Source organism: Eleutherodactylus coqui, chromosome 9 (assembly GCF_035609145.1).
Source record: "Eleutherodactylus coqui strain aEleCoq1 chromosome 9, aEleCoq1.hap1, whole genome shotgun sequence".
NCBI classification, from domain to species: Eukaryota; Metazoa; Chordata; class Amphibia; order Anura; family Eleutherodactylidae; genus Eleutherodactylus; species Eleutherodactylus coqui.
The window spans coordinates 130806020-130831581 of record NC_089845.1 but is presented as its reverse complement, the minus strand read 5'-3'; the positions used below and the strand labels follow the sequence as shown (position 1 = coordinate 130831581).

General features: G+C 46.1%; 1 protein-coding gene across 1 annotated transcript in view; it reads left to right on the top strand.

The window, feature by feature from the left end:
* Window positions 1-201: 201 nt before the first annotated feature.
* COLEC10 (collectin subfamily member 10) overlaps window positions 202-25562 on the top strand; it is an 89660-nt gene continuing 64299 nt past the window's right edge. Inside the window, exon 1 of the mRNA XM_066579037.1 lies at window positions 202-331. Coding sequence (XP_066435134.1) covers window positions 202-331 — 130 coding nt within the window. The remainder of the gene's footprint in view (window positions 332-25562) is intronic.

Genomic DNA, 25562 nt, shown 5'->3' with positions numbered 1-25562 from the left:
CACGTACTTGTGTCCTCAACACCGAATGCTCCATCATGTACAGATTAATGAATATAAACATCTGTCAGGCTGAGATAACTACTCCTGACATTGAGCAGACTGCTGGAAGATAATGTGTCAGCCATAATTGGGTAACACTAATTACTTGTCTTCCTTACAAACAGCCATTCGGAAAGTACATATCTCAGAAGTGTCTCCAACATGTTGTGTCGAGTGACTCTATGCGTTACTGTGCTTGCGTTTCTCCTGGGGGACATCTACTCTTCTGAGGCTGAGAATCGATCTGCTTCAGATGTCTGTTCAACGCACACAATTCTACCAGGACCCAAAGGTGAGCTGTTGTTGTTTGATTGGTTGATAGGTTACATTAAAGTACAAGAGAAAGAGTTGAGGTCAACTTTAATGGGTTATATAGTTTAGTGGAACTTCAAAAGTTTATGCTTTGCAAAACATTTCTACTAATACTCTCATATATAAAGATTTAGCAGAATTGAGCGTGTCATTTGGCATAATCGTGATAGTATAAAGTGTAATCACTTGTTTTACAATGGACTGCAGTTGGATGGTATTCTAATAAATTATCTTAAATAAATTATTCCAGATTAGAAGCCTTACATGTAGCACCTGAGAGATATTGTGTCTCATTGTGGAGACCATCAACGGCTGTAGGAAGTTCTACAGGCAATGCTCCCTGGGAAAAGGTATGCAAATGATCTTTCCTCCAGCTAACTAGTACCCTGCTCTGTCAGCTTTCAACAGAGGGGTGTCCACCTTTTGGAAGGGACTGGCTTGGTTAAAATCCATAGTCATGTTTCCAGACTCTTTCATTGGTCAAATTTGACTCACACGGTAGCTACAGTACCTACAGGTAGTTTAAGATAGACAGTTTTCTTCTTTGTGAAGCAGAGCTACTTTGTATATCGTTTCCCATGGATCATTATCCTAAAAACTTCCTACACCAGGTGGTGATGTCTGCAATGAGGAACATTACCTCTCAAGGCTTAATAATTTTCTTGCTTTATTGAACCCTATGTAAGTGGTATATAGAGATCACAAAGCTACATCATCAAGACGCCAAGGTCCTCTTCCTTTATTTGGGATCTCAGCGAGGGCCTAGGGGTATTGCTGGTGGTAGGGAAGACAGAGGATGGTGGGTCATATGGGGTTGCCAACATGACCCATCATCCCCTGTGCTCTGTCCTCACCAATGTATTAAAATATGCTAGGACCTAATATTGAATCTTTGCCCCAAGTGAAGGAAAGATAAGCTGCCCCTTTGATCCCAGTTCATGTCTTTCTAGTAACCTCTTTTAACATATATCTATAACATATTAGGAGATTTGTCTCTCTTTAAAAAGTAACTGCACTTTTTAAAAACCTTTGACATGTCAGAGCATTATGTCAAAAGTTTTAGTCAGTGGGGGTGTGAATGCTGAAAGCCCCGCTGATTGCTGAAATGAATGTGCTACAGCGATCACTTGAGTGCTGTGCCCCTTCAGTTATCCTCGTTGCTTGTTGATTCCTCTTGGCAGCTGAAAATGAATATCAAGGTGTCTATAATTGTCTATGTGTCTGTCTTCATCTGTCAAGAGGAGCCAACAGGCAACGAAGACAGCCAAAGAGCATAGTGCTCTGATGATCACTGCAGACCCTTCTTTCAGCAATCAGTGGAGGTCTCAGCATTTGGACCTTCACTGATCAAAACTTTGAACGTCACCATGACATGTCAAGAGTTTTTAAAAACTGTGGTTACTCTTTAACTATCTGAAATATTGAGAGATGAGTCTCTGGAAAGTCTCACTTATTCCTTGCCTCTGAGATGAAGAGTCTGTTGTCCTCTATGAATACGGTACATCGTACCACTGATACTTTTCGGTTGGGAAGTAAAGCTGTGTCAATATTTATGGAGAAAAAAATTAGATGTTTTTGCAACAAGTGGATTTATATAAATGGCCCGGTACATGACTGTGTAAATACATGTGCCAGTCGCTCCCACACACATATCAGACGATGCCCTGCAGGACTTCCTCGGGGCCAATGGGAGATCCGGAAAGGCAGGTTCCCTGTGTGAGTGGATTGTTTTCCTAGTTTTATAATAAGGGCATTGCTTTGTTATTTTAGGCTTTAGGTTTCCCATGTTGTTTTGTAAGTGGTTGGACTGGCACTCCGGAATTATTTTTTGAAGAAGTACAATATCTCAGAAGTTATCCCTTGTTTTCATATTGGATGCCCAAACCGATATACTCGCTGTGCTTATATATTGTTTGCAATTCTAAGAAAAACAAAATGGGAGTAAAAATAGACATTTACGGTAAAGCGACACTGCATAAAAATGTATGTAGCTTTTAGGTGCATTCCCCCGAAAATGAAAACATCACCATTTAAGGTCAAAACGTATGCAGGCTTTGGGTAGCACAATGGTTGTGGTCAAACTGCGGGCCACCTTCACTGTCACCTGACCTCAATGTTTTTCTGTGGGTGAAAAGTCACAGCCGACTTTCAACAAATTTATCCTTTATAGACAAGCATGTGGGGAGGTTGTGTGATAGTCAAAGTCACTTTATCAAGACTGTCATCATGAGTTACTCTTCTTGCAAACTGTTTCCACCACCCCAATAATTCAGGGGTACAGGTATCTGTTATAGGAGTTACAAGGTTCATTCAAGTTCTAAGGTCACATAACTTTTTTGTAAAACACTAGTTACCACAGAAAGCTGAAAGTATGGTTACTTCTGACCATGATCGCCCTCTTGACGTACACAATTTTCACAAATTCGCCACCATGATCACATGGCTGCTGCAGATGTTTCTTTAAGGTGCAAGATCAGGTGAGTAGGGAGCATGAGGAACCACTTTAGAGTTGAAGGAGCTCAAGAATAAGAGCCACCCGATGAGCAGGAGCATTGTCTAGATGGATTTGCAGCAACCTCCTGGGGAAAACTTTGCACATCTTCAGGTTTTGAGGCATGATGGTATGCACAGAACCTACAGAAATGCAGACTGTGAGGGCAATCTCTTCCACAATCAATCAACAGTCCTCCATAACCATTTGATCCACTCATGCAATCATGTTGTCGGAGCGGCTGGGGTGTGTCCGAAGCTCCTTTGGTTCGTTCTCACATGAAATTCAGTATTCGTAGAATTGTTGCACCGATGAACGCACATTTTTCACATCCTTGACACCTTCACCACTTGTCTGACTCAACTGACGACGAATGTCAATGGATGTCATTCCACCCAAGAAAATGTATGATTACACACTGTTCTTGAACATCACCATTTTAAGTTCTGTGCCCTGAATGATGCTGCTGTCTGTCTCACTCATCCCTGAAGACTGTCCGCATCTTCTAAAATTTTTCCCATGTTTCTATCTGCTACTATTCCCATGAAAAAATTAGGAGACCCTAGAACTCACATGACCTCATACAATGGTGGCCATATTGATTTTCATCCAATTTTAACATAGTAACTTAGTATGACAAAAGTCCATTAGTACAGTCTGTTACCCCCTCAATTCATAAAATAGTCACGCAATTAAAGGAGTTGTCAAATAATTTTTTCAACAGATTAGTGTTGTAAAGAAAGAGACTACTTACTTTTTAAATGTCTCACTACTCCAGTGCCGATGTGCCGTACCCAGAGGCTCTTGCAGCGATTATATGCTGTTCATTATTCACGTGACTGCTGCACTCAATCGTTGGCCTCGAAAGTCATCTGATCAGCTTCAAAGCTCATGTGAACCATGAATGGCATGTGGCCACTACAGGAACTTTTGGGAACGGAGTGGCAGCATTGGACTGGTGGGGCATTTAAATGGTAAGTGCTGTTTCTCCCTTTCAAACACTTTTCTGCTCCTTGTAAGGGCTCATATCCATGACTGTGCTTCCAACGCATATTATGCACCGTACACTCACTGCCATACACGGTCTCTGCTGGCTCTCTGCCAGCAGAGCGTATGTTTGCAAAATGGATAAAATGCTGAAAAATCTGCTGCCTGTGCTGTCCATACTGACAGTAATATCAGGAATCAGTGGGGATCCCAAGCGGTCGATCCCCACCAATCATCTATTGATGTCATACCCTGAGGATAGATCATCAATAGAAAAAATCCCCAAAGATCCAAACAACTCCTGTAACATAACAAAACCTATTGAAAAGCTATCAAAAGGGCAAATAAACTGTGGCCATAACTTTTTTTACGTTAAACTTTAGACTCTTTTAGAAGTCATTTTTACTTATTATTATAACACCGGCATTGACCTGACCAAGATACACACAGATAGCCACCAGATCGTCCATAAAGTGAACCATTTCTTCTCGGTATCATGAATTGGTATAGTCATTATGTTGGTATATTGACTGGTATGAGCCAGCAGTGATCTGTTAAAGGGGTTGTCCAGAAAAATAACTTTTAAAATTTAGAGCCACATCACTTAAAACAAAACAAATGCATACTTACCCTCCTCGGCCCCGGGAATCAAGTGGAATCAGTGGAAGTTAGGTGACTGCTGCCTGCCAATCAGATGCCACAGCATCACCATGCATTCCCCTGGCATCCGCATTCACATCCATAATGAAAGGAGTCCTGAATGATGATGCTGCAGCTTATGATTGGCTAGTGGTGGTCACCTGACTTGCACAGTCAACAGTGACTGGGTGAATCACAGGGCTGTAGTGCTGGATTGTTGGGGCTGAGAAAGGTAAGTACTCATTTTTTTTTATTGTAAGTGATGCGGCGCTACGGACAACCCCTTTAAGTACTTCAATCTATATATGATGAATTTTAGTTGGTAGTACTACTACCGTGTTTCCCTGAAAATAAGACACTGTCTTATATTATTTTTCGCCCCCAAAAAGGGCACAGTGTCTTATTTTTGGTGGGGGGGAGGCTTATACTCACCTGGTCCGCAGCGTCCCGATGGTCTCCGGTGGTGCTGCGGCAAGTTTCCTCCTCGTCTGTCTGCTCAGCTTCTTTCTGGCGAAGAAGCTTTGAATACCCCGCCTCCGGCAAAGCGAGCGCTATCATTGGCAATCCCAGCACCAGCAACCAATCACAGCCATTCAGTGATGTCTTCCACTGAATGGCTGTGATTGGCTCATCAAGCACCGGCTGTGATTGACAGATGGCATTGAGATTAGCCAATAACAGGGCTTGCTTTACTAGAGGCAGGGTATTCAAAGCCCCATCACCAGCATAAGCTGAGCAGGCAGACAGGGAGGACTCAGCCATTTGCCACAGCACCGCTGGAGACCATCAGGATGCCGCGGACCAGGTGAGTATTGATTTTTTTTTATTTTTGGGGCACCTGAGCTAGTTCCTATTTTCGAGGGTCTTATATTTCAAGCCTCCCCTGAAAACCCAATAGGACTTACTATTGGGGTAAGACCTATTTTCGGGGAAACATGGTATCAATAATGTGCTATTGATAAAACAATATTGATTGGTGCGTTTGTCTTGGACTTGGCATTAGGTGACTAATTAAGATGTGATAAATTTACCACATTATTTATGGAGGTTATAAATTGAAGTTTTTGCAACAAGTGGATTTATATAAATGGCGCCAGCACATGACTATGTTAATACACGTGCCAGCTGCTCCCACACACATATCCACTGATGACTTGCAGGACTTCCTCGGGCCAATGGGATATCCAGAAAAGCAGGTTCCCTGTGTAAGTGGGGCTAACCAAAAAGTGCCAGAGGCTTGAGTCCCAGGTTTATGACCAGGGCCTAAACATGCTTGAGGAGGGTTATAGGAAGTAAGCGGTAGACGTCCTTTAAGCCAGTTAGACCCCCTAATGGTGGGTGGACTAAATTTGTGGAAGCAAAAATCTGGTATTGTTGCACAACTCTCCAATGAAAGTCCTAAGACAATAGGATGAAGTGTCCAACTTCTCTTTTATTTATTGATTTAAAACCCAGCAAAAGGTACGTGTTTCGCGGTGAACCCATTCATCAGTCAAGCTGGGAGATACTAGTATAGAAAAGTATAGATTAAATACTTACAACATACATTCAATGCGTATATTGTGAAAGAGGAAGAGAGTAAGGAAGACGGGAGAGGGGGACATAGGCAAAAAATATCTAAATATACAGAGCAAAAGGTAAATAGCTACGTTGCATCACATAATTATACAGTAGGTAAAATAGAATTATCATAGAGACCCATCAGGACCTGGGAAATGTGTCTACGTTAATCGTTTTAAGGAGGGGCTGTTCTTCTTACTGGGTTAGGCCGGGCTCACACAACCAGGTCGGATTCCGTATGGGGAGGCCCACAGCAGATTCCATCTGTTAGCCCGGCCGGTGACCCTGAGTATGGCATTAACCTGTATTGCGGTTGACTGAAATATATCATTGACATCAATGAAGGCCGTGGTAAAATAGTGCATGTTGCAATTTTCCTTCCACTCACAGAATACGCAATTCTAATCCACGAGTGTGAAAGAGAAATTGAAAATACATACCCTTCAATGCACGCATTTTACAGTGGATCATCCGCAATTCAAATCCAGTCGTGTGAGGCTGACCTTAAACTGGTCATTTTCAGTGGAGAGTTTACTTTATCATTCTGTATCTCATCTGGCTTTAAATTTTCATCTGTAAATACAATGGAAAAAACACTATTTAATAGATTTGCTTTCTCCTCATCACCCTCTCCAGTTTTCCCTACATTATTTATTAAAGGGCCAACACTTTTAGTATTAACCTTTTTACTACTTATATAATTGTAGAACAGTTTAGGGTTAGTTCTACTATTCTTGGCAATGAGTTTCTCTGTCTCCATCTTTGCTGCTTTTAGCTGCTTTTTATGAAATGTAATTTTTTCCTTAAGGGCTAAAACCCAGAGACGAATTTCCATGGCGTTATCCCACAGCTATTAGGTTCTATTGAACCTAATAGCTGAGTGTTCACGCTGCTAAATTCCACAGCGGAATTCCACAACATGAAAGAAACCGGCCATCACGCTAGACTTCTGCTGTGAGCACAGTGGAAGTATCGCTTGATTACGCGTCTCCGCCCACGGCCGGGCGCATCATCGGCCACTGCCGGCGCGTCATGCGTTGTACTGCGCATGCACGCCGGCCCAGCAGACAGAAATCACACAGCGGATCCGAAGGGTGAGTATAGGGTTCTTGATGGGCACTGTGACGGACTCTGCTGCAATATTCCACTGGCTGAGTCTGTCACAGACGTGGGCATGAGACCTAAAGGTTTTTAGTGCTTCTTTGCTGCATTCTTTAGTAATTTAAATGGTTTTTTTGTTGCTTATTGCCTCCTTTACATCTTTATTGAGCCACATTGATTTTCTGCTATTCCTAACCCTTTCATTCCTGTAAAGTATGAAACTCTCACAGTAAGTATTTAACATGTTTTTAAACTTTTCCCATTTATTGTTGGTACTCTGAGTTGATCAAACTTTGCCTATCTAAATTTTAGTATTTTTGTAGCTCCCTGATAAAACTCCCTTTTCAAAAGACAAGTGGAAATTTATGATATTATGGTAACTATTTCCCAGGTGACCCCCAACCTGCACCCCTGTTACTCTGTCAGGTCTGTTGGTTAATATTATCTCCAAAATGGCCATCCCTGTAGTTGGGTCCTATATTGTATATTAATAAAAAACTGATACAAACTGTATAAAAAAAAGCTTTATTGTGGAAGCATCACTAATTTTTTTTAAACTCCCTTGCCCTGTCTGGGATGTGCTGGGAGATGGAAAGCCGTAGATTGGGAAAGCCCTTGGGCATTTGCCGCTTAAACACTCTTTATAATCACTATTTTTTGGGGCACAAACATTTGCATAGAATCCAAGAAGCTTCATGTTAGACCTCTGCCCTACTCTTCCACTTCTATTGAAACCAATATTTGCTATCCCTCCATAGTTATATATATTTTATACCTGTTTTTGTTATCTGAAACTCAACCATGGAGTCATCGATATATCGTTTAATGACCTGGTAAATTGGATTCGTTAGAGAGTTGGGATCTGATTCTGTTCCAGAACGTTGGTCCACTCTGCTTAGTTTTAAGTCGTGTTCCTCTTTAAACATAACATTTATTACTCTTCAGTCTCCAAGATGCAGTGTGCAAACATCCCATACTGTGAGAGGCGGAACGTGCCAGCTAGCCCACACTTCCTGGACAATATGTGATTCTGTTTCCCACATCCCGCAGAATTGTCAACCAATGTTCCTGTTCTGTGTCCTCTTTTATTCTTTCATCTGAGGAAAACCTATAATTTATTGAATTGTTTTTGAATGTCTAAAATCAACTTATCCCCCAATTAACTCATTGCTTCTCTTACCTCATAATATTTCCAGTAAATCCTCTGATATCTGTTTTCGGATAGGAATGTAGCGTAGGAGATGTAATGGTCATAGTCCTTACAGATCACACCAGCCGTGAGTGAAAATAGATAATATAGTAACAGAAATAACATCATTATTTATCAGTGAGGAGCTGAGTCATTTCAAAAATTCTCTATTGAAAGGTAGAGAAGTATTTATCTTACTCGATGTCAGAAACTGGCGGACAGTTATAAGAGTCACCTGTTGGCTGTTTCTGCCAAAACGGATAATATCAGCAAATGGAGCCAAGGGTATACAAAAGCACAAGGCATATTTGTGAATTTTTTTGTGTATGGCTCTGTTGCATCACTTTTGAGCCTTTTGTTGGAGATATATAACGTTTTGGGATGTTTTCCCAATATATATATTACATCCAATGGAAGGTTCTACAAGAGCCACTGTATAGCAATACAGTAGCATACGTTGCTAATGGAACCCCATGTTGCTAACAAGTAGTATGCTTTATTGAGAGATGCCTCTGCCTAGGGAAGAGGCTGTCACTGACCAAGATGTAGTCTGGGGTGACTCCCTTTCGTCAGGGGGCCTCTGCGACCACCGGCCACTCGCATGCTGGTATGTTGGGGTTAATGACCCTAAACTGTTCTCGGGAGATTATGGAAGGCAGAGGGCTGCGGGGATGTCCTCTGTGTAGGAATAGTCATCGGTTTGAATGGTTTATTGACAAGTTTAACTTTCTGGCCAGCCTGGCCGTACAACAGTTGTTTAGTCTGTGCAACACTTACATAACAGCAATGGCAACAACAAGGCTGTTTCCAGCTGTAGTCCTCTCAAGGAGTATAACCAAAGTTTCAAGTACTTTAGCGCAACCACGCTTGTTACTGTATACTGTGATCTGGATATTCACAGTCCAATCTCTGGTGCTGGTCATGCGTTGGGTCCAGACCACGTTCTCTCTTGTCTGGCGCAATGCACCTAATCATCCCCATCTCCCTGGCAGCCATGGTGTGGTTTTTATTGGAGGGCGGTGCCCACCCCCTGGGACGGTGAGTCAGGATAGAGCCATTGAAGGTAGACAATGAGTGTATCTGACCTGACAAATTTAAAGCCCAAAAATTAGCGAAGCAGGGACGTTCCACTGATGTCCACTGATTATACCACCCCAGTGCCTAGAGAGGAAACCAAGCTCCGCGTTAACCACAATAGGCCCTTTATGTTTGTTGATGGATGTGGGCTCTATTACGTCTCGCAATGGTGAGACCAAGCCTGGGAGCTGGATGGAGTACTGGTTACCAACAGCGGGAGACAAAGCGGTGGCTGAGAGACTAATCTTGAGCACACAGAGCTGGGTTGATGACATAGATGTCAGATTTCTCTTGGAGGGCTCTGAGACCCAAACATCAGGTATGCTCCATAGACTACAACACCAATCCCTTTGTCTTGGGCCACCTGTGGCAGACTACGATGCAAACAAAAGGCCTAGCAATATATACCCGCTCAATAGAGGACAAAAGGACACTTTTTGCATCTGCCAAGTGGATGGAATTCTATACAGGGCCATACTTAGGGGTGTGTATTGGTGAGTTCAGGAGGCGCGATTGCTCTCTATAGAAAGCAGCATTGTACATCATCATTGTTCCCCACCCGCCCTACAGAAACCTGGCCAGTCCCCTCTTTTCTCCACATCCAGCTGTAGATATCAGAACCTCTCAAAGCTCCTTTACTGTGTAATGAGAGAAGCTTCTTCCACGTTACACAGGAGCTATGAGAGCTGCAGGCACCATTATTCCCCAAAAATAAAATGTATCCCTGAAAATAAGCCCTAGCATGATTTTTCAGGATTTTCTGAGCAGCTTGAAATATAAGTCCCACCCCAAAATAAGCCCCAGTTACAGCTAATAAAAAGTCAATAGGAGTGCATTAGGTATGTAAAATGAATTTGCTGCATTTTTACAGCGCTTTTTCTCGCAGGTCAGCCATCGCTTACCCAGCAGGCTCGGTCCAGGTCCTACCTACTGCTCTCCGAAGCCCCAGTGCGGTTCCCGCAGTCCTCGATTGCCCACACAGGATCACTTCCTGGTTACACGGCTCAGCCGATCAATACCGCGGCTCAGCCTCACCCACGGACTGCACTATGGAGCGCCGGTATTTTGTATGTCGTCAGACAATATTTTTTGGACATGGTGACTGCCCAATGCAAGACAATAACTTCTGGAATGGAGTTAGTGGGGCCTCTCCATAATGTTATATGTCTGTCTTATGCCATTATCTTGTCAGTGTCTATGTGTGGTATGCATTTGGCTTATGTGTGTTACACCTCTGCAGCACTGAATGGGTTAATGTCTGGGACATATCTGGAAAATGTATCATGTTGTGTGTCATGTGACCCTGTGATAGATATATATATATATATATAAAATATGTGTGTGTGTGTGTTTGCAAGGTGGATGCAAGGGGGTGCAGCAGCAGTAGTAGGAGAGTCTGCTTCTAGTTCTTGCAAAAGTCAGTGCAGAGTTAGCAAGTGTTCCTGCAAGAGTCAGTGAGTGAGCCACACAGACACAGATTGGTCTGTGTGGAGAATGGAGGAAGCTGAGCGATTCCCTTCTGCTTGGCCTGGGACCAGTCTACCCAGGAAATGCAAGTGCTACCTTTAAGTGCTGAGTGAGAGAAGGGACGCTGCATGGCTAAAGCACAAGTGTGAGTGTTGACCGGTAGAGAGTTGGAGGGAGAGAGAGAGTCGCCAGGAGCGGGATCACATAGATAACTAGGACTGTGGATTGTTTGGATTACCCCAAGAATACTCACTGTCACACCACCTTCTCCTGCTGTAACTGTGCTAAACCGTTGAAGTCACAGTAAACGGACACTGCTGAATGTTCCCAGTTTTGTCCAGAAAGTTTCCCTGTGAGTGGACTAAGTTATTTACTTAATCAAGATTGACAGCAGAGGATGGAATGGTGGCATCACGAGTGAGAAAAAGGGCATCAAGGTAACTGCTAGTTACTTTTCCCCTGTGACCTCCCCCTGCAGTAACTTGGTCGGGTCCCAAGCTACCCTCAGGGGGCGAGATGGTAGAGTCCAGTGACAAGGTCTTTCTCTACCCTGCCATCTCCTTGGCTGTGGACCTACGCCTCGGATGCTGCACACATTAACCAAAAACATCTTCTGAGAATTTTTATCAAATTTACTTGACCCTTTAGGGATGTGGTCCTTTTTTTTCCATTTTCGTTTTTTCCTCCCCTTTTTTTTAAAAAAAAACCTTTTCTTATCCGTTGATGTAAATGTTTGCAGCTTGTTTTTTGCCGGACGTATTTTCAAATAGTATTATATAATGTACCATGTTACGTACTGAAAAAGTAAAGTGAAAAAGTGGAGTGCAAGAGAAAAAAAACAAACTTCTGTGAAATTGATAAAACTTTTTAAAACTACTTTTTACAGTTTTTATTAGTTCCCATAGGAGACAAGTACTTGCAATGCTTGGATCATACCTGCAGTCTGCTGTAATGCAATAGCATTACATTATATCATGATCTGATAGGCAATCTATCAAGCCACGGCACAGGTATGGCTTAAAGGGGTTGTCCCGCGCCGAAACGGGTTTTCTTTTTTTGTTGCATAGGCCCTCTGTTCAGCACAGGACAAACCCAAGGGATGTGTTGAAATTAAAAAAAAAAATTTTACTTACCCGAATCCCCTCTCTGCAACTTCTTCCTTCTTTTCCTCCAAGATGGCCGCCGGGATCTTCACCCACTATGCACTGTGGGTCTTCTCCCATGGTGCACCGTGGACTCTGTGCGGTCCATTGCCGATTCCAGCCTCCTGATTGGCTGGAATCGGCACACGTGACGGGGCGGAGCTACGCGATGACGCGTAGAAGAGAGCGGAGCCAGAACGCCGCTTGTGCCCGGACCAACCAGAAGGGAGAAGACCCTTCTGCGCAAGCACGTTTAATCGGGCGATTAGACACTGAAATTAGACGGCACCATGGAGACGGGGACGCTAGCGCAGGGAAGGTGAGTATATAACTTCTGTATGGCACATATTTCATGCACGATGTATATTACAAAGTGCATGTATATGGCCATACAGAAGTGTTTAACTTAACTTGTCATCGCGGGACAACCCCTTTAATTGGTAATATGCAATGGCAGCCCTGGGACCATTTTAGAAGGCCCCTGGCTGCTATAGCGAACGCATGGCACCCTGCGATTTCATCACGGGTGCTAGTCCCGAACTCCTAAACATCGACTGTGGTATTCAAATTCTGCTGTCAGAATTGACGGCGTATTTAAAGGGTTAACATTTCCGATGAGCGACACAGTTTCTTTGAGCTGTTGCGGGTGGGTTTTGGCTATAAGAAACAGCCAGCACTCGCATTGTATGGACAATCCCCCATCATACATACCCCGAATCTCCAGGACATAGCTGTACATCCAGTAGCATTAGGGAGTTAAAGAGTACCTGCATTGTCACCTTGGAGCGCTCCTGCTCCGCCAACCATTTTCGTCTCCTTCCAGCAGCTATGTAAGCTCTATATGGGGTTGTCTTCAGTTGCCCTAAGGAGTCGAAAATGGCCGACGGAGCAAGAGCGCTCCAAAGTGAAAATACGGGTATTCTATAAACTTATCTGATATTTTCTTTTTTTCCTTTGTCGGCCCAGAAAAACACCAATGTGTTCTATCTTTTGAACAAAGATTTTGGAAAAATTCCCCAAACCTTCAGATTACCTCACCCATGATCCGATCGTAAAAATAGAAACTATCAGGTGCTTTCCTTCTAAAATAACAACGTCTTTGACAGAATTGACTGTTTATGTAACAAAGAAGAAGAGCGCGTTTCCTGATTCACAGCACAGCATTGTGTCTAGACAACCTCCCCGTCCCTCCGAGATGGCAGTGCCCTACTCTAAAGGCACACGGTTCTGCTCCAGCCTTAACCCCTTACTACCGAAGACCGTTCGCGCCATAGGGTGGCTCCATCCGAGAGTATAAGCAAATACACTCGGCTCAGCGTAACGTATTTGCGCACTGAACTAGTTTGATTCGTGCGCGTATCGGCACATAGTACTGTACTTTTGCATACGCAGGGCCTGCTCACATGCGCACAACGCCCCCACATCCACTTATGAGGTCCAGATGTGTTCTTTTTTCCATGGAATTGCACAGCATATTGCGCATTTGTGCACCTCCCTTCCGACTTCTATGGGGCCCTTGGTGAGCAAATACACAGGAAAATAAAGCAGGTCCAATTTTTTTTGCTTGTGAGAGAAATGCGTAAAAAAGGAAATGAGAACAAACTCATTGAAATCAATGGTTATATTTTCAGTGTTATGCACACACCATTTTTGCACACGCAAATATGTCTGTCTTAAGCCGCCCTTAAGGCAAAAACACACGGTCGTATGCACAACTACGCTCGCCACTACAGAGCGTAATTGCGCATAAACAGGGTTTTTTTGTTTTTTTTTTCTTCTCTAACTTTTCAAACTTTGTGGAAAAGTTTGAAAAAAGCAGCAGGAAGAAAGGTGCTGCCATGTAGTTACACCTGCATGCGGGAAGGATAGGGCGAGTCCTATATTTTCTTGCCCGTACTATTTATAGGTGAGAACACCGCTAATGAAAACGAACAATTGAAATCAATGGGGTTTTTTCGGGACGTTATCACGGCCGCATAATGGGACTAAATCACACCCATGTGGAGAAGCCCTGAATGTAAGATCTATAGTTAGGCCCCCTTGTCCACGGGCGTTGCGGTATCCCGCGGTGAATCTACGCCGCGGGAGCCGCTGCCCGGGAGTAGGAGCCGGCAGACGGATCTCTGCTGTCAGCCTATCTGACAGATAGGCTGACGGTGGAGAATCATGGCAATTCGCAGCATGCTGCGAATTGCCGGCCGCAAGTGAAGAATCACAATGATTCTCCTCTTGTGGACAGGGGGCCGGTACTTTCCATAGCAATGCTATGGAGAGCTTCAGACAGCGTGATTCGACGGCGATTTACCGCCAGCGGAATCACACCCGGGGACAGGGGGCCTTACCCTATTCACCATTCCCAATGTGAGTGCTGAATGCATTGAACAGCGCACTAAGCAGTCTGTCCATTATAAAATTAGACTGGGAGGACTACGTAGCGCAATGCTCAATACACTGCAGTAGTGTGTTTGAACTATGACACCAGGGGAATGGCGGGGAAGGCAAGTATAAAACTTACATCCCCGGACTCAGAGGGGCGCTTACTTTCAGCTCATACGCTTAGCTTTTAGCACTAAAAGTAGGTGACAAACTCCCTTTAATGACCAACTGCTTTTTAACTTCTCCATAGAGCCGTTATAGGGACTTGTGTTTTGTGGGACAACTTATATTTTGGCACTGGCATCATTTTGGTGTACCTATAATCTGTTCTATAAACTTTATGGGTTTTTTATGGGGTTTTGAAAGGAAAAAAAAGGAATTTCGCCATAGTTTTTCGGATTTCACACAGTTTTAAGCATGCAGAATAAATAATGTGATCCTGGCGACCCCACATTTAGGGCTCATGCACACTTGCGTTTTTCTTGCGCATCTTTTTCACGCGATATCGCTGCGTTTTTTTCACGCGATTGTCAATGGGACTTTCTAATGTTAAATACGCATCGTACAAAAATTGCAAAGCACCAACTTGCAATGTGTTTTTAACATTAGAAAGTCCCATTGACAATCGCGTGAAAAAAACGCAGCGATATCGCAGCGTTAAAAAAAAAAGCAAGTGGGTGGAGCCCTTATGCCATTTTTTTATGTTTTGCTATTTTTGTACACCAAAAGCATTTTTTTACAGATCTGATTTTGTGTTGGTGCAGTCCACAAACCATAACAATTGTATTTTTCGATCGAAGGAGCTCTGAGGGCTTGTTTTCTGCAGCATTTATCCCATTTTTGGGAACTTGTAACATTTTGATCATTTTGTCTTGCAATTTCTGTAACAGCGTGTGAACCGCGCCTGCCTGACCTCGAGCTCAAAGAAAAATAAAAGATGTATTTGTTTCTATTGCCGCATTCAAAGACCCCCAAACATTTGTTTCATTCTGTAAATGGTGCTGGGGGAGGGGGTTTTCTTTGGAAGATGAGTTGTACTTTTTCATGATACCTTTTGATGATCCATATGATTTTGATCTCTTTCTATCAGTTCTATTTGTTTTTTGGGCGCGGGATATGCAAAATTAGCTTTTTCACCATATTTTCCTTTTCTTTTTTTTGCACAACGTACACCAGATGGGTTGAATAGTATACTAACTTTTTTACGTGCATCATTACAACCGCTGCAATATCAAATTTGTGGTGATTTTTGTATGTATTTTATTACATACTAAGGGCTTATTCAGACAACCGTATATTGGCCGGTTATTCACGCCCAGCTGATATACGGCGTCCCTCTCTGCAGGGGGAGGAGCCTGGAAGAGCCAGGAGCAGTGCTCTGAGCTCCTGCCCCCTCTCTGCCAACTCTCCACCCCCCTGTACTATTTGCAATGAGGGGAGGTGGGACGGGGGCAATGCTAATTTCCAGAACTTAGCCCCACCCCTCTTATTGCAAATACTGCAGAGGAGCAGAGAGGGGGCGGGAGCTCAGAGCACTGCTCCTGGCTCTTCCAGCCTCCTCCCCCTGCAGAGAGAGACACCGTATATCGGCCGATATGAATACCCAGCCGATATACGGTCGTCTGAATAAGCCCTAAAAAGGGGAAAGGGTTTTTTGACTTTTTTTTTTTAATTTTCACTTTTGTCCCCTAGTGACTAGGTGACTGGAAGCTCACAAGTTTTGATCATTTATATAATACACTAGAATGTTGCAGTTTGCTGGTAGACTCACAACTCCGTCCAATCAGCAGTGGCCAGGAATGGTACTGCAGCTCTTTTCCAATATTACTGAAAACCCCTTAAAGATTTGTGGTAGTGGCCATCAGTGGATCCCCTTAAAAGGCTTGTCCGGGACTTTTACTATTGATGATGTATCCCTCATTGGGTTCGTTCACAAGCATATACGAGCATATTGTATTTTGCCTGCACAATTTCTTTGCCCAAAAGAATACGCAGCATGTTCTACTTTCATGTGGTTTTGCGCAGGAAAATAGAACATATGAAACTACTTAGGCTAATTAGCCATTTAAATGTATGGGACCATGGCTATTGTTTTTTTCTTTGCTTGTGCAAGTAAACCACGATTTGCATGCACAGAAAGTGCAGTAAAAATATGCGGCGCTCAGTGCGGAGAAACTTGGCATAAATGCATGTGCAAACAGGCATACGATTGTGTGAATCTGGCTTTACAAAGTAATTTTCTGTAATGCAGTACATAGCAGGCGTGTATACATATGATATCGGGGTGATTTAGATCATGCGGATTTAGCTGCTGATTTTGATGCAGATTTCACTCTTTGTATTGCAAAGACTAAAATCCACTAAAAACATGACTTTTCTCCTACAACTACAGTAGAACATGCTACAGATTTGAAAATTCCCGCATATGCTCAGACAGCCGGCCGCACAATACCGGCCGCCCATAGCTCACCATGGTGATAATAGGACGATGCCGGGCTCATCCGAACGTAACGCGCATGTGCAGCAGCAGTAGCCACAGATACAGACAGGCAGGAGGTCCCCTCACTTCCCACCAAAAGGTGAGCTCTGGGCGGCCGGTATGGTGCGGCCGACTGTCTGCGCATATGCGGGTCCGGATTTTCTATTGCGCAATTTGAAAGGGGCAGAGGATCGTAGGCAAGGTAACTTGGCTCTGATTGGAGCATTATGGGTGGGCCTCCAGAGCCAGTGGGCGGAGCGGATGCTATTTAAACACAGGTGACAGTACTACTTACCAGCTCTGCCAGGAATCAAGTTGTATTACTGCTGAGAGGTTGTGTGTGTGCATGTGCTGCTTGTACAGCCCACAGTCAAGGCTGTTAGGAATGTCTGAATGCCATCCTGATGAGCTAGCGAGTCCATTATCGCAGCAGAAACATGATCAGGGAGTTTAGACAGTCAAACTGGATGAGAGACGGCATTATTTAATTCATCTCCAACATGTAGTTGTAACAATATGTGACACGGCTCACAGCAGCCACATGAGAACAACAAGGAGCCACATGAGAACAACAAGGAGCCACATGAGAACAACAAGGAGCCACATGAGAACAACAAGGAGCCACATGTGAACAACAAGGAGCCACATGAGAACAACAAGGAGCCACATGAGAACAACAAGGAGCCACATGTGAACAACAAGGAGCCACATGTGAACAACAAGCAGGCACATTGGTGCCTGATCTGTTCAATTTGATGGGAGGTCTGCAATCACCAATGCAGACTTCACTAGTGTTTGATGCATTATGATTAGAGATGAGCGAACGTACTCGTCCGAGCTTGATATTCGTGCGAATATTAGGGTGTTCGGGATGCTCGTTACTCGTAACGAGCACCACGCGGTGTTCCGGTTACTTTCAGTTTCCTCTCTGAGACGTTAGCGCGCTTTTCTGGCCAATTGAAAGACAGGGAAGGCATTACAACTTCCCCCTGTGACGTTCAAGCCCTATACCACCCCCCTGCTGTGAGTGGCTGGGGAGATAAGGTGTCACCCGAGTATAAAAATCGGCCCCTCCCGCGGCTCGCCACACATGCCTTGTGAGTTAGCTGAGGGAAAGTACTATCGTGCTGGTGCTGCTGTAGGGAGAGCGTTAGGAGTCAGTGTAGGCTTCAAGAACCCCAACGGCCCTTCTCAGGGCCACATCTAATAGTGCGCAGTACTGTGTTAGCACTGTATTTTTTTTTTTTTTTGTCCAAAATTGGATCTGCAGAGCATTGCGCCCTGCAATAGGGACAGAAGTGGGGGTTAGGCAGGGAGAGTGTTAGGAGTTAGTGTAGGCTTCAAGAACCCCAAAGGTCCTTTCTAGGGCCACATCTATCCGTGTGCAGTACTGTCCAGGCTGCTGTTAGCAGTGTTGCATATTTTTTTTTTCTTCTCAAAACCGGCTGTGAAGAGCATTGCACCCGGCATTAATACTACAGGGATAGAATTGTGTAGGCAGGGCCAGAAGACATTTATTATTCATTGAATACACGCAGTGGGGTCTTCCCTAAGCTAAAAAAGAAAAAAATTATATTTTGCCTGCCTGTGTCAGTCCTAAGGTCTGCGTGTACGTGTGTGCTGCGTGTACAACGTACAAAAATCAGACGCAACCAGCTACGCTTTACTGCAGCCTAGCGCCATTGTCTTTCCTGACTGGCAAATACCTGCTCTGCTAGAGTTAATAACTCTGCTACACTATACTTGTGTGACACTTTTTGAGGGCCACACCACAGATATTAAACTTCTTGTTTTTCATTGAATACACGCAGTGGGGTCTTCCCTAAGCTAAAAAGGAAAAAAATTATATTTGGCCTGCCTGTGTCAGTCCTAAGGTCTCCGTGTACGTGTGTGCTGCGTGGACAACGTACAAAAATCAGACGCAACCAGCTACGGTTGAGTGCAGCCTTGCGCCAATTTCTTTCCTGCCTGGGAAATCAAATCACTGGTAATACAGCATGCTGAGGGGTAGGGGTAGGCCTATAGGACGTGGACGCGGCCGAGGACGCGGAGGGCCAAGTGAGGGTGTGGGCACAGGCCGAGCCAGTGCGGTGGCCAGGGGTAGAGGCAGGGCCAGACCGAATAATCCACCAACTGTTTCCCAAAGCGCCCCCTTGCGCCATGCCACCCTGCAGAGGTCAAGGTGCTCTACGGTGTGGCAGTTTTTCACAGAGACGCCTGACGACCGACGAACAGTGGTGTGCAACCTTTGTCGCGCCAAGATCAGCTGGGGAGGCACCACCAACAGCATGCGCAGGCATATGATGGCCAAGCACCCCATAAGGTGGGACGATGCCCGTTCACCGCCTCCGGTTTGCACCACTGCCTCTCCCCCTGTGCCCCAACCTGCCACTGAGACCCAACCCCCCTCTGAGGACACAGGCACTACCGTCTCCTGGCCTGCACCCACACCCTCACCTCCGCTGTCCTCGGCCCCATCCAGCAATGTCTCTCAGCGCAGCGTCCAGACGTCGCTAGTGCCACAGTTTGAGCGCAAGCGCAACTACGACGCCACGCACCCGCACGCTCAAGCGTAAAACGTGCACATTGCAAAATTGATCAGCCTAGAGATGCTGCCGTATAGGCTTGTGGAAACGGAGGCTTTCAAAAGCATGATGGCGGCGGCTGCCCCGCGCTACTCGGTTCCCAGTCGCCACTACTTTTCCCGATGTGCCGTCCCAGCCCTGCACGACCACGTCTCCCGCAACATTGTACGCGCCCTCACCAACGCGGTTACTGCCAAGGTCCACTTAACAACGGACACGTGGACAAGCACAGGCGGGCCGGGCCACTATATCTCCCTGACGGCACATTGGGTGAATTTAGTGGAGGCTGGGACAGAGTCAGAGCCTGGGACCGCTCACGTCCTACCCACCCCCAGAATTGCGGGCCACAGCTCGGTGGTGGTATCTGCGGCGATGTATGCTTCCTCCACTAAAGCACCTTCCTCCTCCTCCTCCTCCTCCAACGCAACCTCTGTCTCGCAATCAAGATGTGTCAGCAGCACGTCGCCAGCAGTCGGTGTCACGCGGCGTGGCAGCACAGCGGTGGGCAAGCGTCAGCAGGCCGTGCTGAAACTACTCAGCTTAGGAGAGAAGAGGCACACGGCCCACGAACTGCTGCAGGGTCTGACAGAGCAGACCGACTGCTGGCTTGCGCCGCTGAGCCTCCAACCGGGCATGGTCGTGTGTGACAACGGCCGTAAGCTGGTGGCGGCTCTGCAGCTCGGCAGCCTCACGCACGTGCCATGCCTGGCCCATGTCTTTAATTTGGTGGTTCAGCGCTTTCTGAAAAGCTACCCCCGCTTGTCATACCTGCTCGGAAAGGTGCGCCAGCTCTGCGCACATTTCCGCAAATCCCACACGCACGCTGCCACCCTGCGGACACTGCAACATAGGTTTAATCTGCCAGTGCACCGACTGCTGTGCGACGTGCCCACACAGTGGAACTCTACGCTCCACATGTTGGCCAGACTCTATGAGCAGCGTAGAGCTATAGTGGAATACCAACTCCAACTTGCGCGGCGCAGTGGGAGTCAGCCTCCTCAATTATTTACAGAAGAGTGGCCCTGGTTGGCAGCCATCTGCCAGGTCCTTGGAAAATTTGAGGAGTCTACCCAGGTGGTGAGCGGCGATGCTGCAATCATTAGCGTCACCATTCCTCTGCTATGCATCTTGAGAAGTTCCCTGCAAAGCATAAAGGCAGACGCTTTGCGCTCGGAAACAGAGCCGGGGGAAGACAGTATGTCGCTGGATAGTCAGAGCACCCGCCTGTCTATATCTCAGCGCGTTGAGGAGGAGGAGGAGGAGGAGCATGAGGAGGATGGGGAAGAGACAGCTTGGCCCACTGGTGAGGGTACACATGCTGCTGGGCTGTCATCCTTTCAGCGTGTATGGCCTGAGGAGGAGGAAGAGGAAGAGGAGGAGGATCCTGAAAGTGATCTTCCTAGTGAAGACAGCCATGTGTTGCGTACAGGTACCCTGGCACACATGGCTGACTTCATGTTAGGATGCCTTTCTCGTGACCCTCGCGTTACACGCATTCTGGCCACTACGGATTACTGGGTGTACACACTGCTCGACCCACGCTATAAGGAGAACCTTCCCACTCTCATTCCCGAAGAGGAAAGGGGTTCGAGAGTGTTGCTATACCACAGGGCGCTGGTGGACAAACTGATGGTAAACTTCCCATCCGACAGCGCTAGTGGCAGAAGGCGCAGTTCCGAGGGCCAGGTAGCAGGGGAGGCGCAGAGATCAGGCAGCATGTACAGCGCAGGCAGGGGAACATTCTCCAAGGCCTTTGCCAGCTTTATGGCTCCCCAGCAAGACTGTGTCACCGCTCCCCAGTCAAGGCTGAGTCGGCGGGAGCACTGTAAAAGGATGGTGAGGGAGTACGTAGCCGATCGCACGACCGTCCTCCGTGACGCCTCTGCCCCCTACAACTACTGGGTGTCGAAGCTGGACACGTGGCCTGAACTCGCGCTGTATGCCCTGGAGGTGCTTGCTTGTCCTGCGGCTAGCGTCTTGTCAGAGAGTGTGTTTAGTGTGGCTGGGGGAATCATCACGGATAAGCGTACCCACCTGTCAAACGACAGTGCCGACAGGCTTACACTCATCAAGATGAACAAAGCTTGGATTTCTCCAGACTTCTCTTCTCCACCAGCGGACAGCAGCGATACGTAAGCAATACGTAGGCTGCACCCGCGGATGGAAGCTATGTTCTCTCTCACCATCCAAAACGGGGACATTTCTGCTTCATCAATCTGTGTCTAATATTCCTCCTCCTCCTCCTGCTCCTCCTCCTGAAACCTCACGTAATCACGCTGAACGGGCAATTTTTCTTAGGGCCACAAGGCTCACTCATAATTTTTCTAAACAATTTTTATATGTTTCAATGCTCTTAAAAGCGTTGAAACTTTAACTTGAACCAATTTTTCGTTAAACTGGGCTGCCTCCAGGCCTAGTTACCACTTAAGCCACATTAACCAAAGCGATTAATGGGTTTCACCTGCCATCTTGGTTGGGCATGGCCAATTTTTTGGATGTACATTAGTACTGTTGATACAGCAATTTTTGTGGGCCCTCGCCTACAGTGTAATCAAATGAATTTTTAGCCCACCTGCATTACAGCTGACGTTACATCCGCTGTGTTGGGCAATGCAATGGGATATTTTTGTGTATCGCCGGTGGGTTCCAGGGAGCCACCCATGCTGTAGGTGCACACAGAGTTTAACCTACATCTGTCCACTTGTAAAGAACCCCAGTCTGACTGGGGCATGCAGTGTGGGCCGAAGCCCACCTGTATTAAGCACGACATTACTACCTCAGCTGTGTTGGGCAATGCAATGGGATATTTCTATGTACCGCCGGTGGCTTCCTGGCACCCACCCATGCTGTGGGTCCACAGGGAATTATAAATGCATCTGTTTCCACTTGTAAAGAACCCCAGTCTGACTGGGGCATGCAGTGTGGGCCGAAGCCCACCTGCATTAAGCACGACATTACTACCTCAGCTGTGTTGGGCAATGCAATGGGATATTTTTATGTACCGCCGGTGGGTTGCAGGGAGCCACCCATGCTGTAGGTGCACACGGAGTTTAACCTACATCTGTCCACTTGTAAAGAACCCCAGTCTGACTGGGGCATGCAGTGTGGGCCGAAGCCCACCTGTATTAAGCACGACATTACTACCTCAGCTGTGTTGGGCAATGCAATGGGATATTTCTATGTACCGCCGGTGGCTTCCTGGCACCCACCCATGCTGTGGGTCCACAGGGAATTATAAATGCATCTGTTTCCACTTGTAAAGAACCCCAGTCTGACTGGGGCATGCAGTGTGGGCCGAAGCCCACCTGCATTAAGCACGACATTACTACTTCAGCTGTGTTGGGCAATGCAATGGGATATTTTTATGTACCGCCGGTGGGTTCCAGGGAGCCACCCATGCTGTGGGTCCACAGGGACTTCACAATAGGGAGTTGTACCTGCCTGTGTCTATGAATTAAAAACCGCGGTCTGACTGGGGCATGCAGACACCTTGACAGAATGAATAGTGTGTGGCACATAGGTTCCCCATTGCTATGCCCACGTGTGCAGCTCCTGATGGCGGTGGCACAGGATTCTATTTGTCATTGCTTCTGTACAGCATTGTGGGCTATCGCCCCGCCCCTTTTAAAGAGGGTCGCTGCCTAGCCGTGCCAACCCTCTGCAGTGTGTGCCTGCGGTTCCTCGTCATGGCAGACGCACTTCTAAATAGACATGAGGGTGGTGTGGCATGAGGGCAGCTGAAGGCTGTGCAGGGACACTTTGGTGTGCGCTGTGGGGGGGAGGGGGGGAGGGCAGCATGTAACCCAGGAGAAGTGGCAGTGGAGTGTCATGCAGGCAGTGATTGTGCTTTGTTGGAGGTAGTGTGGTGCTTAGCTAAGGTATGCCATGCTAATGAGGGCTTTTCAGAAGTAAAAGTTTTTGGGAGGGGGGGGGCCACTCTTGCCGCTATTGTGGCTTAATAGTGGGACCTGTGAACTTGAGATGCAGCCCAACATGTAGCCCCTCGCCTGCCCTATCCGTTGCTGTGTCGTTCCCATCACTTTCTTGAATTGCCCAGATTTTCACACAAGGAAACCTTAGCGAGCATCTGCGAAATACAAAAATGCTCGGGTCGCCCATTGACTTCAATGGGGTTCGTTACTCGAAACGAACCCTCGAGCATCGCGAAAATTTCGTCCCGAGTAACGAGCACCCGAGCATTTTGGTGCTCGCTCATCTCTAATTATGATCAGAGCATATCTGAGCTAGGAGTGCGATGAAAGAAACAAGGAGCAGTGGGCAATAACCACCAGATTATCGTATAGCTGTGCGTATTATAGTATCTAATAACGCAACGGTAACCACAGCTACTTTTGTCACGGTGACGTACGTGATATATTATCCTTGACTGTTTGGAAGTGGGGAAAACATGGAAGATAAATAGGGTTATATTCATTGTAGCCATCTCCAATGGGAGTAATTAATGGTCCCTCGCCCATTTTTCTGCTCCATTTTCTTTTTTTTTTTTCTTTTTTAACAAATCACTTTTTATTGAAGTTTTTCTTTTACAGTAACAAAGTAGTAAGTGCATTTTGCCGGTTGACTGTTAACTTTGAACAATGCAAAAAAGATTGCTTAGAAATTACATTTTTGGTACAAACATGACGGTACATAAAGGTTAAATCCAATTATTGATCGCTATCACCCCCACCCCCAGACACGACACTTGTGCTTAGAGGCTTTATTCTCTGGTTCGGGGTGGGTGGAGGCGATCCTCACATGAAGGTGGATTATGTACCTTAAAAATCTTGTAGAACTTATAAATTGTAAATGGAATAGTAACACTGGGAGGGGGTGGGAGAGGAGGGAGGGGGGAGAAGGGTGCACTTGAGTTAACTAGCTACGAGAGCTGAGCTCCGATCAGCCACATCTACTTCTTCTCGCGGCTCCGTACTCTCAGGGGTGAGCCCGTTATCTGGGTACTCTTATTTTCTCTCTCAGAGTTTGTATGGTGTCCTGACTAGGCAGGGGTGCTCTTAGAGAAGGTAGGTGGGTCACCATCCACCGTCGGGGGAGAACAGAGGGGCAGCCGCCCGCAAGAGTGATTGGTTTGCGGCATCTCAGGACGGATCAGACCCGGGAGAGCCGTAGGAGCCCAGCATGGCGGAGCGGAGCGCCGCACTGCTCGTGCATTTTTAACAATCAGTTTTTATTTGAGTTTTTCTATATATATCATTTGCACTAGGTATTCCAGCTGTACAGTATGACAGGATTCATTAACTTGCAATGCATACCGTTCAGTACAGTATAAGCCAGATGTTTTTCTCCCCACGTTTGCAAAAATCCGCACGTTTTGGGTCTTCTTGATGCTGTCCCTGCACATCTGGATCTCATTTTATTTCTAGTTAAATAGTTAACATTGTGCTTCCCCTGGGACAGGGTAAAGAACAGCGGAGGTGTATGAGAGGGGAATAGGGGAATGGGAGGGGAGTAAGGGAGGGGGGAGAGAGGTTAAAGGTAAGATGGGAAAAAGCAGGCTACCAATGTACCTGGGTAGAGGCACGGTGGTGGAGCAGATTTTTCACCAAACTGTTGCCATCTCGGTCCCCTGGGTCTTTTCGTGTGATGAAGTATTGGGGGGGGGGGGGTGAGGGCCCATTCGCCTTATTTGTTGTCCTGCCCGTTCTCTGTTCGTCTGTGTCGAGTTATCCATGGGGTCCTTCCCATGTCAACTCAGTGGTCTGATTTTGGGGTCTTTTGCTCGAATAACCCAGTCTTTTCTGGACCTCTCCGCTATTAATTAGTATTCTCCACTCATTCCCATTTGAATACGTTTTTAGGGTATCCGCTTCCAGGGGGTTCACCTCTCTACGAATCTGTCATGTGTGCCCGCTTTCTAACTAGATAATTCTTCTAGATTATATAGCATGTCCACTCGTTCCCTCCATTGGTTGAGGGTAGGAGGAGTTTTTTGGAGCCAAAGAAAGGGGATTAGTGTTTTAGCCACATCTATCAGAGTAGCAACTTGTGTGTCTCTAAATGGGTGAAAGTCTTTGGAGGGTCTCGAGAGAAATACTTTGTCAGCTGTTAATTTGAGGTCTGGTTTTATATTTTTCAACACCTTTTCTACATATCTCCA